The sequence below is a fragment of the Protopterus annectens genome, chromosome 1.part0 (assembly GCF_019279795.1).
Source record: "Protopterus annectens isolate FY-2018-M chromosome 1.part0, PAN1.0, whole genome shotgun sequence".
NCBI classification, from domain to species: domain Eukaryota; kingdom Metazoa; phylum Chordata; order Ceratodontiformes; family Protopteridae; genus Protopterus; species Protopterus annectens.
The window spans coordinates 38,303,825-38,319,203 of NC_056725.1; the positions used below are offsets into that span (position 1 = coordinate 38,303,825).

A 15,379-nucleotide genomic window follows, 5' to 3' on the forward strand; every position below is an offset into this window, starting at 1 on the left:
ACCTAGGCTGTCAAACCCACCAATGTAGTTTAATGTTTATGTTGGTGCAACTTCTAGGCATGTTACACGTGAAGGCAACGTGTGCATAATGGGGCTGGTGACAGGGTGGAGTAACCTGCACAACCAAAATGTGTTTGTATAACCTGCACACTAACAACCCCTGCTAGCTGAGTCACATACACACACAAACACATATATATATATATATATATATATATATATATATATATACACACACACACACACACACACACACACACACACACACACACACACACACACACACACACACACACACACACACACACACGCCCACTCAGTGACTGGACCTTAAGACTCCAAAACTAATTTCTCAACCTATAAGACTGAACTTTTGGGAGGCCTCATATTTAATTCTTAACTGTGTACTAATCTGATAACTAACTCAGACTTGCCCTTGTCCATTTGTGTTGAATTCAAATATCCAGCAAAATACAGTTTAAATAGTCTTGTACAATATTTTCTGTGTGGTTATGTGCAAGGTTTTGAATGAGCAGCAATTGTTACCAAAACATTTCCACTGCCTTATTTTGTCTTATTTTATCTATTAATTAATCTAGTATATAATTGTATAAAATTATGGAAACTATGGCCTGATTTCAAGAGACTTACTGACAGTGTAACTGACCACTTACACTGACAGCAGGTGTTCTGGAATTTAGTCTCTGTAGTAAACCTGTTTATAGGCAGGCATTACATTGAAGCAAGTCACTTACAATGAATGAGAGCTGGTCTTTTGGAATCAGGGCAGACTTCCACTGACAACAACTATCTTGGAATCTGGTCTCATTTCATAAAGGTGCCCTGTAATTCATTAAACTATGTGGGTTTTCTTAGACTTTTCTACCATATGAATACCTTGCCATATGAATTAGGTAGCTAAATAACTACATACACACAGACAAACATAACACGTTAAGTCTCACACTCATTTTTATCTACAGAGGATTTTCTGTCTCCTTGACACTACCATCAAGCAAGATGCAAAGCATAACTCCTGAATGCATCATGGAAATAAAAACTGTGTATAAGGGTAAGCATTCACCTTTATGTGGGACACAGAACCAAAAACAGTTTTAAAAACTAGCAAATTTTACAGAATGCTGTGAATGACAGACAACTAAACAAAGTGTGATACTCTACGACTAGATCTACCAGCCGTTGCAGGCATCTCTGTATATTTTTCTTTCATAATCTTGAACTATACTCTTTCACCACCTCAGTTAATCAAAAACGTATTCTACCTACCTGCAGTGGAAATATCCCTCCATGGATTAGGTGGGTACATGAATGTTGCATTTTGAATCTGGTCATTGATGTCCTCATCTTCATTGAAAGGGAATGTCCCACTTAAACTGACATACATTATTACACCAACTGACCACATATCCAAAGAGCGATTATATCCCTGATTTAGCAGCACTTCTGGGGCCAGGTAAGCTGGGGTCCCGACCACTGAACGTCGGAAAGATTTTTCACCAATGATCCTGGCAAAACCAAAGTCACACAATTTCACCTAACAAAACAAAAAGACAAAAGAAACTTTAAAATATAGAAAAATGGAGCAGATGACAATGTTACATATAGAGGTACAAATATACATTGATCCAGATTAATAACAAAATTGTCAACTGTCCTAGTTATTCCTGGTTACTCAGAGATTTTTCTCATGGTTTTAATATACTGCTTTCTTTTACAAATACTTCAAGAAAATGTTGAAAAAAAATGCAAAACATACTGGGTTGTACAGTTTTGAGGCTCCTGATACTTTAACTTATGCTGTTAAGCAACATAATGATCAGTGAAAAAGTACCCATGTATGATAAATGGCTGCAAGATAAGGCAAAAAAAAAAAGAGACGAATATCTGTGGGATAAAAACTTCCATCTTGTTTTAACCAGTAGTTAGCCACTTAAAAGGTAAAACATAATGTTAAAGAATTATTGCACTAATTCTTTAATGTTAAGTCTTAGCTTTTAAATGTGTCTGAACTATCCCTGATGGCCACCTGGCTTATGATCCTTTTTGGCTGTCTTTTGCCTAGTGAAGGATATGAAATGGTAGATTGACTAAGAGAGTGTGCTATAAGGTCTAAGTGTATCCTCCTCCATGGTAGCATGGGACTTTTCACTGGAAATAAGAATCTCACTGAATGCTATTCAGCCAAAGTTAAAAAAATGGTAAAGAAACTGAAAACTTGGCCAATGGATGAGGCCTGGTGCAAAAAGAGAGGGAGTCTGCCTATAGGTTTTAACCTTACATCTCCAAAATATGTTACACTAGCTCTCACAATACGAAAAAAATGGGCAAAATGTTTAAGTTTCCAACAGCTTTGCCTAGGAATCTCACCACATAGTTAAAAATTTTTTAATTTATTCTTACAAAAAATAACGTGATTCAATGCCATTTAACACAAATATTTGTTAAAATAATTTTTATCAATGAGTGTGTAAAGGTCCTTTTCAATGTGGAACAGCATAGATCATACAATTAAGGCTCGAAATGAAAAATGTTGCTCATAATGAGGAATGGTTGAGAGATATGAGTCTCCCTGCTAAGTTGCACTTACCATAACAGTGGTTCATAGGTGTGTACTAGGGCTAATGGCCCTGGAGCCTTTACAAGCCTAGCCCATAGGATTACTCTGGCATCATGCCACCCGACCTTAGTTGCCAGTACCTTTGTCAAGTAAAGCGACTAGAGTGATCCCTGAAGTGAATTTTCTACTTCCCATCCACTCATCATGATTTCTCTTGAAGAAGGCCAGTGAGGTGCTCTGCTTGACATGTATGGGAAGTCTATTCCATAGCATGGGCAGTCCCTGGGTTATGAACCTGTCCCTCAAGCATGTTCTGTTGATTGTGGTAATGAGGTTGAGGTCTCTGGAGTGTGTGGTGTGGAGGAATTGGGATTTCTTTAGATGTAGCATTTCTAACAAACCTGGGTGAGACATGGCTTTGCAAGTCAAGCAGAGATCGCCTCTAAGAAGGTGATATGAGACAGAGAATAGTTGGAGTTTTTTGAGTCTGTCCATATAGGAGAAATGTTTAAGGCCTAGGACCCTCTTTGTGAGGTACTTTTGCGGCCTCTCCAGTTGTTTGAATTCCTCACTGCTACAGTAGCCTTTGAACTATATTGATTGATTACCAAAGCCTATACAATCTGAAAGGAGGGAAAATAAGGATCCAGGAGTCCCTGGAGAATGCAAAACCAGTCCTGGACCTGGAAAGGCAATCCAGTTAGTAATGCTTTATACAAGTATGTACAGAGGATCAAGCTGCTGTCCCTAGAATGCTTCTAGAAACCACCTCTTTCCAATATGCTACTGTAGATGCCAAGGCTCTAGTACAATGTGCCTTGATGCTGCCTGAAACTGATTTATAGCCGAGGACAAGCACCTTACAACAGTCTGATTTAACATGGGTTGTCCCTTCATTGTCCATTGATAAGATAAACACCCGATCAGCTTTTTTAAAGAACTTGGTTCTGTCAGGGTAGTATTTGAGCTGCCTATGCATGTCCAGGGTATATAGAATCCTTTCTACTTCTTCTGAGGATCTGGATAAAGCACAGAAAGATCGATGGCTTGACTCTAAGCAAACTCTGAAACAACTCTGGGCATAACTAAAGGCTTTGTTCTTAATGAGACCTATCTCTATGCAACACCAGATAGGTTTCACTCGCAGTAAGAGCTTGCAACTCAGATACTCTTCTGTCAGATGGCAGAGCAATAGAGTACAGTCTTCCATGTAATGAACCTTAAATCCACTTGATGAGTTGGTTCAAAAGGAAACATAGTTAACTTTTCAGCATAAAGTTAAAATCCCCGGAAGGAGCTGTCTGTTTTTTGTAAGGCCAACACTATAATGTTGGTACTTTCACGTACAGATTGAAAAAGGAGAGACCTAGAAATGGTCTCCAAGAAACCTCCTTCTTTGGTACCAGAAGCATTCTGGAATGGAAGTCTTTGCCCCTTTGATCTAAAGTCTATAATTCCTAGGGTGAGTAAATGTTAAAGAACCTGAGGAAAAAACTCTGGTTCTGTGTGGTTCGCAAGAGGTAGATCAATTCTTCTGAAAGGATATATTCGGAGCTAATGCCAACATAACCCTCCTGAACCACTTTCAGCACCCAGGAGTCTAAAACTACCTGTTGTCACAGTATAATGCAACAAGCCAGTTTCTATGACAGATTTTGAGAGACAGGAGAAGGGGGATGGAATAGACATTCTGAAATACTGGACTGTTCCTTTTTGAAAAAAAAAATTCTGGTTTATTTTTGTTCCCCTCCTGCCACCCCCCCCCCCCCCTTCCCAATTTGTCTGGAGTTGGCAGAGACTGCTTGCTTGTTTTGTTTTTTAAAAAGAGATGAGGATTTGACAGATTTGCAAATGGGTGAGGGATAGAAACATCTTAGACACTCCCTGAATTAACTTCCATCTTTCATCATATTGTTTGAGGACTGGCGTAGCAGAAGGGCCAAACGAAACCTTCTTATCTAATGCAGAATTCAAAATTCAAAATTTTAAACTTTACTTCATCAGTAAACACTTGGTCACATAGCCAGGCATATCTCCTCAGAACTGTAGCAGAAGCAGTAGCCCTAGACAATGTAACTACACAATCATAAACACTCTTCAAAACATGTTTGGATGTTTGAAAAAGATTAGAAACAACAGGATTCAGAAAGAAGCTATACTTTGAAGTAAGTGAGGCCGAATATTCCCTCAAACTGTCTGCACAAAACAAACTTGCACATATGTGTCAGGTAGTTAAGAATTCCAAAAGCTAAAGTGGAAGAAGATAACAGTCTCTTAACCAATCTGTCCAATACCTTACCTTCTTTGTCAATTAGGTAACGGTTGGTATTGACTCACAGTGTGTTTCCAGCAGGTGAAGAGGTAGATATAGTGACTGGATTCGATCTAACATGAGAAAACAAACATTTGTTAGTTTCATGTACTTTATACCAGCAGTTTCCAACCTTTTTTGCACCAAGGACCAGTTTCATGTAAGATAAGTTTCCATGGACCGGCCATCATGTGCATAACATTTACTTATTTATTTGGCATTTGTTTACCAGGGAGGCATGACTGGACTAAAAGTCCATTTTCAGCCGAGACCCGGGGAGAAAAGCTCCCAAGTACAATAAAAAAAAATTGGCAATAATTATCAAAAAAAAGTGTACATTCTGCTAAACATCACAACATTGATCTACTATGGTCATGAGCAACGTAAACCTAATGGCAACCTTATTCACTTTCTAAGATTATAAGAGCAATATTTAAAATCTGTCCCTATTACTTGGCTGTGTCCAGCATACCTCTCAACTGTACATATTTTTCAGAATGTTCAGATTTTTGCCTTGTATTTTTGGTCTGTTTCTCATAAAATTGTTGTTTTCCAGCAAATAACTGGCACATCATTGAGGTTTGAAGTCAGAAAATAATGATGACAGTTGAGTTTCAGACTTCATAACATTCATAAAATACATGCTAATGCAAAACCTGTACTCTATCTACTTTCTAAGTTTACAAGAGCAGTACTTAAAAGTGTTTGTGAATAAACTCTTGACTAGGCTTGTAAGGGCACAGGGCCATTAGCTTAGTAACTTCCTATGATCCTATGTCCTTATTTTTTTGCCGTTGTCCCCCCATTATTTTTGGCTTTTTCCAGATTTTTTGATCTAAGAGGTTAAGAGGTATGTGTCCAGATTTATTGTGCGAGAGGTTGAGTGGTATGGTCGAGAGATATGTAAACCTAATGGCAACCTTATTCACTTTCTAAGTTTATAAGGGCAGTATTTAAAATCTGTCCCTATTGTTTGGCACTGTCAGGGCACACCTCTCAACTGTACAGATTTTTGCAGAATGTACAGATTTTTGCCTCATATTTTTGGTCTGTTTCTCAAAATTGTCGTTTTCTGGCAAATCACTGGCACATCACTGAAGACTGAAGTCAGAAAATGACGACAGACAGTTGAGTTTCAGACTTCATACCTTTCAGAAATACATGCTAATGCAAAATGTACAGTTGTGTACACTTACCATAAATGTAGACATTTGAGTGTATTCACTGTTGCAGTCATCACACTTGGGTTATCTGCCTGCAGCAGCCCTCACACTCCAGGTCTGATGTCAGGGGTATAAAAACAGGCAGCCGACGCCATTACATCAGTTTTTCTTGCCCCAAATGTCAGGAGCCCCACAACAGGGAGCTAAGCTATGGTGGAAAAATCTCCACCAGTAAAAAGTAAATACCAATACCCTTGCAAGGGGTGAGTAGTATACATAGAGAGGAGAGAGTAAAGGGGGCTGGAGAGAGGTAAACCAGGACTGCAACAGTGAATACACTCGAACATCTACATTTGTGGTAAGTGTACACAACTGTACTATGCTCATTGTGTTTCAATGTTGCAGTCATCACACTTGGGTTGATTCCCAAAGCTGTAGAAAGGGTGGAAGCAGTCAAGAAGTGTTTGGGCTGGCTAGTATGCCCTGCAGGACTGCAGTTGCAAAACCCACCCTGGATTTGGGAAATATAGACAGGTGGTAATGCTTGGTGAATCCGTGTACAGAACTCCAGGTAGCAGCCTCCAGAATGTCCCTGGTAGGGACTCCCCTGAGGAATGCTGTAGAGATAGAAATTGCCGTAGTGGAATGTGTTCTGACACCCTGAGGGGATGGTTTACCATGGTGTTTGTAGCAGAAATGGATACAGTTTGCTATCCATTTTGAAATTGTCTGTTTTGAAATGGCCTTGCCCTCTGCCCCTGGTGCAAAACTGAGTAGTAACTGGTCAGATTTCCTGAAGAGCTTAGCCCTATCCAGGTAGAATCTGAGCTGTCTGTGCACTTCCAAGTAGTGCAGGATCCTTTCCCCTTTATTTTGAGGATTAGGGAAGAAGGTTGGCAAATGGACAGATTGGTTGGCCACACTGGACACCACTTTGGGCATAAAGGAAGGATTAGTCCTGAGGGAGACCCTGTCAGAATGAAAAATTATGAAGGGTTCCACGGCCATAAGTGCTTGTAGCTCAGACACTCTTCTTGCTGAAGTGTTGGCCAGGAGCAATGCTGTTTTCCAAGAGAGGAATTTTAAGTCTGCTGATGCTGCAGGCTCAGAAAGAGGCAGTGTGAGCTTTTCCAGTACAATGTTAAAGTCCCAAGCAGGGGTGAGTGCTCTCCTTGGTGGCCTTAAGTTGTCTGCCCCTCTCAGGAACTGTTTGATGAGATGGTGAGAGAATTGGGGTGGCTCAGAGTTGTAATGAGCCGAGATGGCAGAGGCATGGATCTTAATGGAAAAAAAGGATAGGCCTCCATGGAGTAGATCTGCTAAGTAATCCAGGATTAGAGGTAGGGAGGGCAGAGTTGTGTCCTCTCCTTTAGACTGAATTCAGGAACAATACCTTTTCCACTTATCAGCATAGGATTTCCTTGTAGTGGCTCTTCTGGCTTCAAGAATGACGTCCAGTACCTGACTGCTTAGGCCGGTCACTGGGAGAGAATTCAAGGAATAAGCCAGGCTGCAAGATTTAGGGTTTGCAGTTGCGGATGCAAGACCTGTCTCCCCTGCTGAGTGAGCAGGGTGGGGCTCTGGGGTAGGTGCCAGGGTGGCACCGATGACAGGCTGTGCAGGAGTGGGTACCAGTGCTAGTATGGCCAGTCCGAGGCAATCAGAATTGTCCTTGGTCTGTCCTGTCTTATCTTGAGCAAGATTTTTGAGAGAAGGGGCAGAGGGGGAAATGTGCAGATGGAGACGTTTACCCATTGGAAGGATAGGGCATCTACTTTCCAGGCCCTGCTATGAGGTGTTCTGGTGCAGAATTTGCTGAGCTGGTGATTGCAAGGGAGGCAAAGAGATCCACCTCTGGGGTCCCCCATTTCTGAATTAGAAGCCTGAAGGTTCTGTGCTCTAGTTGCCACTCGTGTGGGTCTAGGAGATTTCTACTTAAGTCATCTGCCAGTGTGTTTTGTTTGCCTAGCAGGAATTGAGCTTGCAGATGGACCTGCATGCCCAAGGCCATGTTCCACAGGGCCATAGCTAGCCTGCAGAGTGGGTAAGAGTAGGTATCCCCCTGCTTGTTGTTGTACCACATAACTGTGGTGTTGTCTGTTTTTATTAGCAGGGGTTCTGGTGAGAGTAGGGATCTGAAAGCTGTTAGTACGTGCTGCACAGCTACCATCTCTTTTTGGTTTATGTGCAAAATAATTTGACTTGGGCTCCAGTGACCCTGAATGCACTTGTCATCCAGGTGTGCCCCCCAGGCATAATCTGATGCGTCTGTGGTTAGGGTCTGGGCGGCATGAGATTGAGTAAAGGGTAGTCCCTTGTTGTGGTTGCATGCTGCTGCCCACCAAAGAAACTCTGTCCTTAGACAAGGTATGATGGGAATGACGGTTTCCAGGTCCTGAGAATGTTGGCACCAAAGACTTTTTAAGTACCACTGAAGTTTCCTCATATGCAGTCTGGCATACGGAATTATTAGGATGAATGAGGCCATGAACCCTAGGGCCTGCAGGATTTTCCTTGCAGATAGCCGGGTTCTGGTGGCCATTTGACTAAAGCAGTCTGTCAGATAGACTTGTTTTTCTGGTGTAAGGAATGACATCTGGGATGTTGTGTCCAAGCTTGCTCCTAGAAATACAATCTTTTGATTGGGGACTAGTTTTTATTTATTTTCGTTGATGGTGTACCCCAGGGAGGTTAGAAGATTTTTTTTTACAAACGTCAGGTGCTGCAACAGCACTTCCTGACTGTCAGCCCCTAAGAGGCAGTCATCCAAATAGGGACAAATTTGATTTTTTTTTTCTGTCTGCAGTAGGCAATTGCTGGAGCCAGGCATATTGTGAATACTCTGGGAGCAGTGGATAAATCAAAGGGAAGTCCAGAGAACTGATAATGCATACATCCTGCCCTGAAGCAAATATATTTCCTGCATGAGTCCCTTATAGGGATGTGCAGATAGGCTTCTTTTAAGTCTAGGGTAGATAACCAGGCATCTGTTTCCAGCACAGGAAGAAGCTGCTGCAGGGTGAGCAATTTGAATTTTGGTACCACCAGGAAGGTGTTTAGGATGGAAAGATCTAGGATTGGGTGCCAAGTGCCCTCTTTCCTGGGTACCAGGAAAAGTCTGGAATAGAACCCTTGACCTATCTGTTCCGCAGGAACAGGTTAAATTGCCCTTATTGAGAGCAGTGATTGAACTTGGTTTTTGTGCCTCTGCCCACTGGTTTGGAGGAACGTCTGGGAACCCTTTTGGGTTTGGCAATGAGTGGAAGTAAAATTTGTAACCCTGGGATATAATGTTGAAGACCCATCGGTCTTTGGTGATGGAAGTCCAGTTTTTTGTATGATGGGCAAGTTTTCCTCTTAGGGGCACAAGCAGTTGGGCAGAGGTGGGGAGTGGAGTTGAGAAGTCAATGGGAATTCTTCCCGCAAGGGGGTGGCTTAGCACTCCCTATTTCTGAAGTGGAGGCACTCCATTGCTTAGATCTCTGCATACCCTGAGACTGTAGTCTGGGGGGGTCTGTTTCCCCTGGGTCTAGTTTGAGATGGCTTTGAGGGGGCTGGAAAGGACCAATGTTTCGGGCGCAATGCCTACTGAATCTAGGAGTCTGTACTTGCAGGAAATCTTTGACTGTCTGCGTAGCTTTAGCTTTTTCTTCCATCTTTTTAAGAACCTCTTCTGCTTTGGTGCCAAACAGATTGTCCTTATTCAAAGGAGACTAGTAATTTTTATATGACATGGTCTGGCAAGGTTTGCTCCTTAAGCCAAGCATGCCTTCTCAATACAGAACCAGTGACTGCTGCCCTGCAAGATGCTTCTACGGCGTCAAAAGCCACACTCCAATGTATGCTTGCTGACTTGGCTTGCAGAATGCATAAGCTGTTGTAATTTTTTATTTTCTGCACAGTCCATAAAGGTAGCTATTTTTTGCTTAATAAGTTCCATAGTATGTTGTTGGTACTTCAGTATGTGAAACTGGCAATTCAAAGCCCTAATGGAGAGAGTTGCAGAGGTGTATACTTTCTTAACCCATCTGTCTAAAGCTCTGGAGTCCCTGTCCGAAGGGGTGGGATCCTTAGCTGTAGTTGCTTTGATACTTTTAGGCCCCTGGGAGATGACCTCTGGGTCAGCAGTAGGATTTTTGAAAAGGAATTTGTGAGAGTCGGGTACTCTGTAAAGTATCAGGAGTTAAACTGGATTCCATAAAGACATCATCCACAACCTCCAGGACTGGGGTATTGCTAAAGGCCTACATTGTGGCAAGTCTAGAAATTCTCTGAGTCTTTTTTTGGACTAAGGATAGTCTTGGCATTCCCAGTGGAAATGCTATCTTAAAGTATGTAAGGTTTCCCCAAAAGAAAAATCCTCTGGAGGAGAAGCAGAGGGAATAGTTTCCTCTGCATCTGAATCTTCATAAGCAGATAAAGGCATGTCTTCATAATCAGATACCTCAGAGTCATCAGACTCTTGGTCTGCTAAAGCTGCTGGGGACAGGTCTCTTTTTCTCTTAGTAGGGGAAGGCTGACATCCCCTAATCAACATAATAAGGTCTTCTGCCATTTTAAGCATTTGATGCTGTGGCAAGGAAGCAGGTACATGAGTTTGGGTTGTCGTTTTTTTAGGCGTAGAGCGTACTCTTGGCCTTAGAAACTCGGTAGTTTTAGACAGAAATGAAGAAGCGAAAGAAGTCAGTTTGTGTCGAATATTGGTAGTGCAAAGAACTTCCTCAGAAGCCGGTGCCTGCTCAGCGGCTCAGGACCCATCCAAGGCAGAGACATCTGCAGGTACATTTGAAGAAGAGTCTTGTGACATACCATACTGTGAACGGGTCTCGGTACTGAAGATGCAAAGCTAGGATTATTAAAGACACCATTAAACACATCCTCCAAGGCCGGCAAAATGGGAGGTGCAGGTATACAATGAGGTATATCCAGCTGTAACATATCATAATATCTCCTCAATAATGGGGGAATATCCAGTTACCTGTTCCCACAAAACTATCTCTTTCACCTTGGAATGGTCTAAAAGAAAGTTTACTCAGAATCAGAGTTATGAGCATGGAAATCTACAGGAGAAGAAGCCTTGTCCCTGTCTATGTCAGAATCTTCTGACAGATGTTGCTCAGGAATTTCTTTAGTGACACTGCCCTCAGGTGAGGAAATCTGCGGTAGCGTTGTCACCTCACAGTATGACGCTGTCCGGTTCGACTCTCAGAGTGCCTTCTGCATGAATGGGCGCACCTTCGTTGAAGGTTGTGCGTCAGGGCTGGCAACTCGGTACGTAAAAATCAACTGCCAATTATTAGCGGACCGGAGTTCTGCTGTGGAGACCCCTAACCAGGAAAAGCCGAAAGTCACAACAACAACAACAACACTGCCCTCAGGTGAGGATTTCTGAGCATCAGGATTAACAGCTGTAATAAGTGTCTCATTAAAGTGAGAAAACTATATTTTCTAACAGATGCCATGTCTTCAATTGTACAATGGCTAAACTTCTGTTTTTTTCTCAGCAAGTAACACTCTGGAAGAAGACGCAAGAGATGGCAGTTCAGTCAATTATCCTGAGAAGCATTCCCCTAGAGTTTTTCCCAAACCCAAAGAAGATGGCTCTCCCATGCCTGTACTGGACCCTGAAACTACCAAAGAGGACAGGGATAACCCCCGGTCCATGGTGGCTGAAAGAACTACACCAGAAAAAAAAAAAATTGGAGAAGTGAGTGAGCAGTCTGAGGAATACTGGCTGGCCACTACAGGTTCACTCACCAATGCTGAGATATTGTCTGAGCCCTGGTGGTAAGCAAGGACTCTTTATTGTGTTGTTTCTTCATTTTAGATACAGTGGGAGAAGAGCCATCAGGAATGGAGTAACTATCCATGCTGCAGTCAAGAAAGAGGTGTGAATGCAGGTAACCATTGCTGGAACAAGTTGTTCAGAAGGTAAGTTGTCTAGCAAGTGTTCAAAAGCAGGGCACATGCGCGCGTACACACACACACACACACACACACACACACACACACGTATATACACACAGAGTACATAGTACCAGTTTGTGTAAAAGTATAAGAAAACACAAAAAAAAAGTCAGAATTTAAAGTACAATTACAGAATGTGCCCTGCCAGAGAAAAGTATCAGTTAAATTGAAACAAACTAAAAACATTACTGTCACTTTCTGTCAATTTAAAACACTTCTTGTTCCTTAAATTCTCACAGAAAACATTAAAAATTTACAGAGGCAGTACACTTTATCACAAAAATAGACCCCGGATCATTCATACTTCAGATGAGACATTAAACTGACGTCCTCATCTGCTTGAGTTGGTGATGCCTCATGTGGATGTAAAGGATCCCACAGCACTTGCTGAAAAGAGCAGGGGAAGTTCTTTAGTGCCCTGGTCAAATTTCAGACAGTAGTATAAATATCACCTTGGGTGGTCTCCACTGAAGAGAGTTCACTAGTGTAATGGGATTAACCTAACCAACAAACGATATATACATAGGTAGACAGACAGACAAACAAATCAGCCCTTATATGAAAACAGCAGTCCCTGATAGGGAATTCAGATGCTGTTAAAAAATACATTCTTTAAAGGAGAAATATAGCTTTAGTCACTAAATAAGAGAGAACAGATTTTTCTTAAAATGTTAACAATTTCTGTGTGGAAGGGTTCACCTATGGGGACTTTTCTGCCATAAATGAAGCTTCAAGGCAGACTACTGCTGTTGTGTAACCTCAGAGCTACTGTCTGGACAGTAGCTCTGACACATAAGTCAATACTGGACACACAAGTCAATTTTTATTTATTTATGCAATATATACTTACATATATTCAAGTAAGTGCAATATTTATTTATTATAGCCATAGTCAGTATTATTTAACTCACTCAAGTGCAATATTAGACAAATAACTTGGGCATTTCAATCTGTAGTGTGTTTGTTTTACTTTAAATAGGGCAGTTCATTTAACTCAGGGGAGGGTATTCTTTTTGGGTACTTACGTATTATCGCAACCACAGTCCAGTGTCACTACCTGATATTGTAATGGTAGCAGGCAATATCAGAATATGTATGTATCTTACTTAATTGTAATCCATTTCAAAAGCTCTTCTGTAAATGCTTTTAGCCAAAGTGAATTCATTTCTGGCTTATAAACTTCTGCAGCATTGTGATGTTGCTACAGACAGTTCGCACCTGCTTTGTTAAACAATTACACAGAAAGGCAAAAATGGCATGGGAAAAAATTTTACACACTGTCGTTATAACCTTAGTTGGTGCAAAAAAAGGTCTGCAGTCACATAAATGTCATGAAGGATAACAGATTGGGATGCCACCAGCAAATTTAGGAACTGACCAGCTACTTCTCTGTACAGAAATGTAAATGTCTGTGTAACTGAAGTCATGGATTTCAAAAGTTGTTCATTGAAACAAGTAGCATGGACGAATGGGTAAAAGTCATTAGGGTGTTACCACATTCACGCTTACATCTTTCATTTCCCGACTACCCTCAAGAAAAATAGAAAAAGTAAATATATTTATCGTGTAGATAGGTAGAAGAAGTAGTGGTTAGAAAGAGTATTACATTCTCATCATTACAAACTTTGACTACATTGACCGGCAGGACTACGGCTTGGAAAACAGCCATTTTTCCTGTTAAGAATGTGATTGCCGTAATACGCAAGTACCTCTTTTTGTATACGAGTGCTGGCAAATGTCTCTGCTCTTTCTTGCATGTATTGGGAGTAGTATTGTATTGGTTAGTTATGTTTACTCCTCTACTTTTATGTGTTGTTTCACTTTCCTTTGTAATCTCAAGAATTGAGCTGATGCACAAAAATAGAAGTTATGTACTTACCATAACGTTCCATGTGGAGTGTTCATCTCGCCTTTGTTCTTACACATGGGTTCGGAGCCGATCCTCGGCTCCGTGCCGGCCTCTTGCAAGCTCTGCATCGAGAAGAAGCTCGAGACAATCTAATACCCACAATCCCCCTCTGCCTTTACCTCAGATCTAGTTTGCAAGCAAACCAATCTACATAACAGCACATTCATGCCATACATCTATACATACATAAACAGACACATATAAGTATATGTGTATACCAACTATGTACAGAGAATAATGACAGTAGCAAAAATGCTTCTGGCCAGGCATCAAAGAACGTTCTTCCTAAGGGTGGGAGGGTGGGACTGTAAGAACAAAGGCGAGATGAACACTCCACATGGAACGTTATGGTAAGTACATAACTTCTATATGTGATAGTGTTCAATCTCGCCGTTTGTTCTTACACATGGGTAGCGCCCCTAGCTCCTAAATCCTGAGGAACTCACGGGAGGACGTTCTTGAGCACAGTGGAACCAAAGGTTGCCCTGTCCCTAGAAACCTTATCTACTTTATAATGAGAAATAAATGTATGTGGCTTAGACCAGGTAGCAGCCGCACAAATGGCATCCAGAGGTAGGCGAGCTGCATGAGCCAAAGACGTAGATATTGATCTTGTGGAATGTCCCTTGGGTTTGTTTAGAAGGGTTGATTTGCAGAATCGTATACATAGATTATACAATCCGTTAACCACTTTGAAAGAGTTCTTTGGTAACTGCAAGTCCTTTCCTGCTATCAGCAAAAGCCACAAAGAGTTGATCTGTTTTCCTGTGATCTTTTGTTCTATCCAAATAAAACCTTAGCTGTCTGTGAACATCCAATTTGTGTAACATATACTCCATTTTGTTGGAGTGGTTTTTGAAGAAAGTGGGTAATTCAATGGACTGATTAATGTTGTTAATAGAACACACTTTAGGGAGGAAGGATGAATTGGTTCAAGAGAAACTCTGTCAGAGTGAAAGATCAGATAAGGGTGCTTGATGGAGAGAGCCTGAAGTTCAGACACTCGTCTAGCAGAAGTAATGGCTACCAGAAAGAGAGTTTTCCAGGACAAAAATTTTAATGGGCAAGAAGAGGCAGGTTCAAAGGGGGCAACATTAATTTAGATAGTAACAAATTTAGACCCCACGGTGACGCAGAAGCTCTGACCGAGGTCTAATATGAAAAACTCCTTTTAAGAAGGCTTTACAAAGTCTGTGAGCCATGATAGGAGCTCCACACTCTTCCACATGGAAATTCGAAATGGCAGCCAATTGAACTTTTAGAGTAGCAGGAGAAGCACCCTGATGAAATAAGTCTGTTAAGAACACTAAAATCTTATTCAAAGGAGCTGTAAAGGGATCAACGTGGTGTGTATTCGCCCAGAATACAAACCGTTTCCATTTGCTAGTATATGTTTTAGTAGTGGAAGCTTTATGCGAAGCCACTAATATATCCTGGACTGCTGGTGACAA

General features: G+C 41.4%; 1 protein-coding gene across 1 annotated transcript in view; it reads right to left on the reverse strand.

Annotated features, from left to right (window-relative positions):
• PRKD2 (protein kinase D2) overlaps positions 1-15,379 on the reverse strand; it is a 3,293,129-nt gene that overhangs the window by 344,823 nt on the left and 2,932,927 nt on the right. Inside the window, exon 16 of the mRNA XM_044081637.1 lies at positions 1,288-1,555. Coding sequence (XP_043937572.1) covers positions 1,288-1,555 — 268 coding nt within the window. The remainder of the gene's footprint in view (positions 1-1,287; positions 1,556-15,379) is intronic.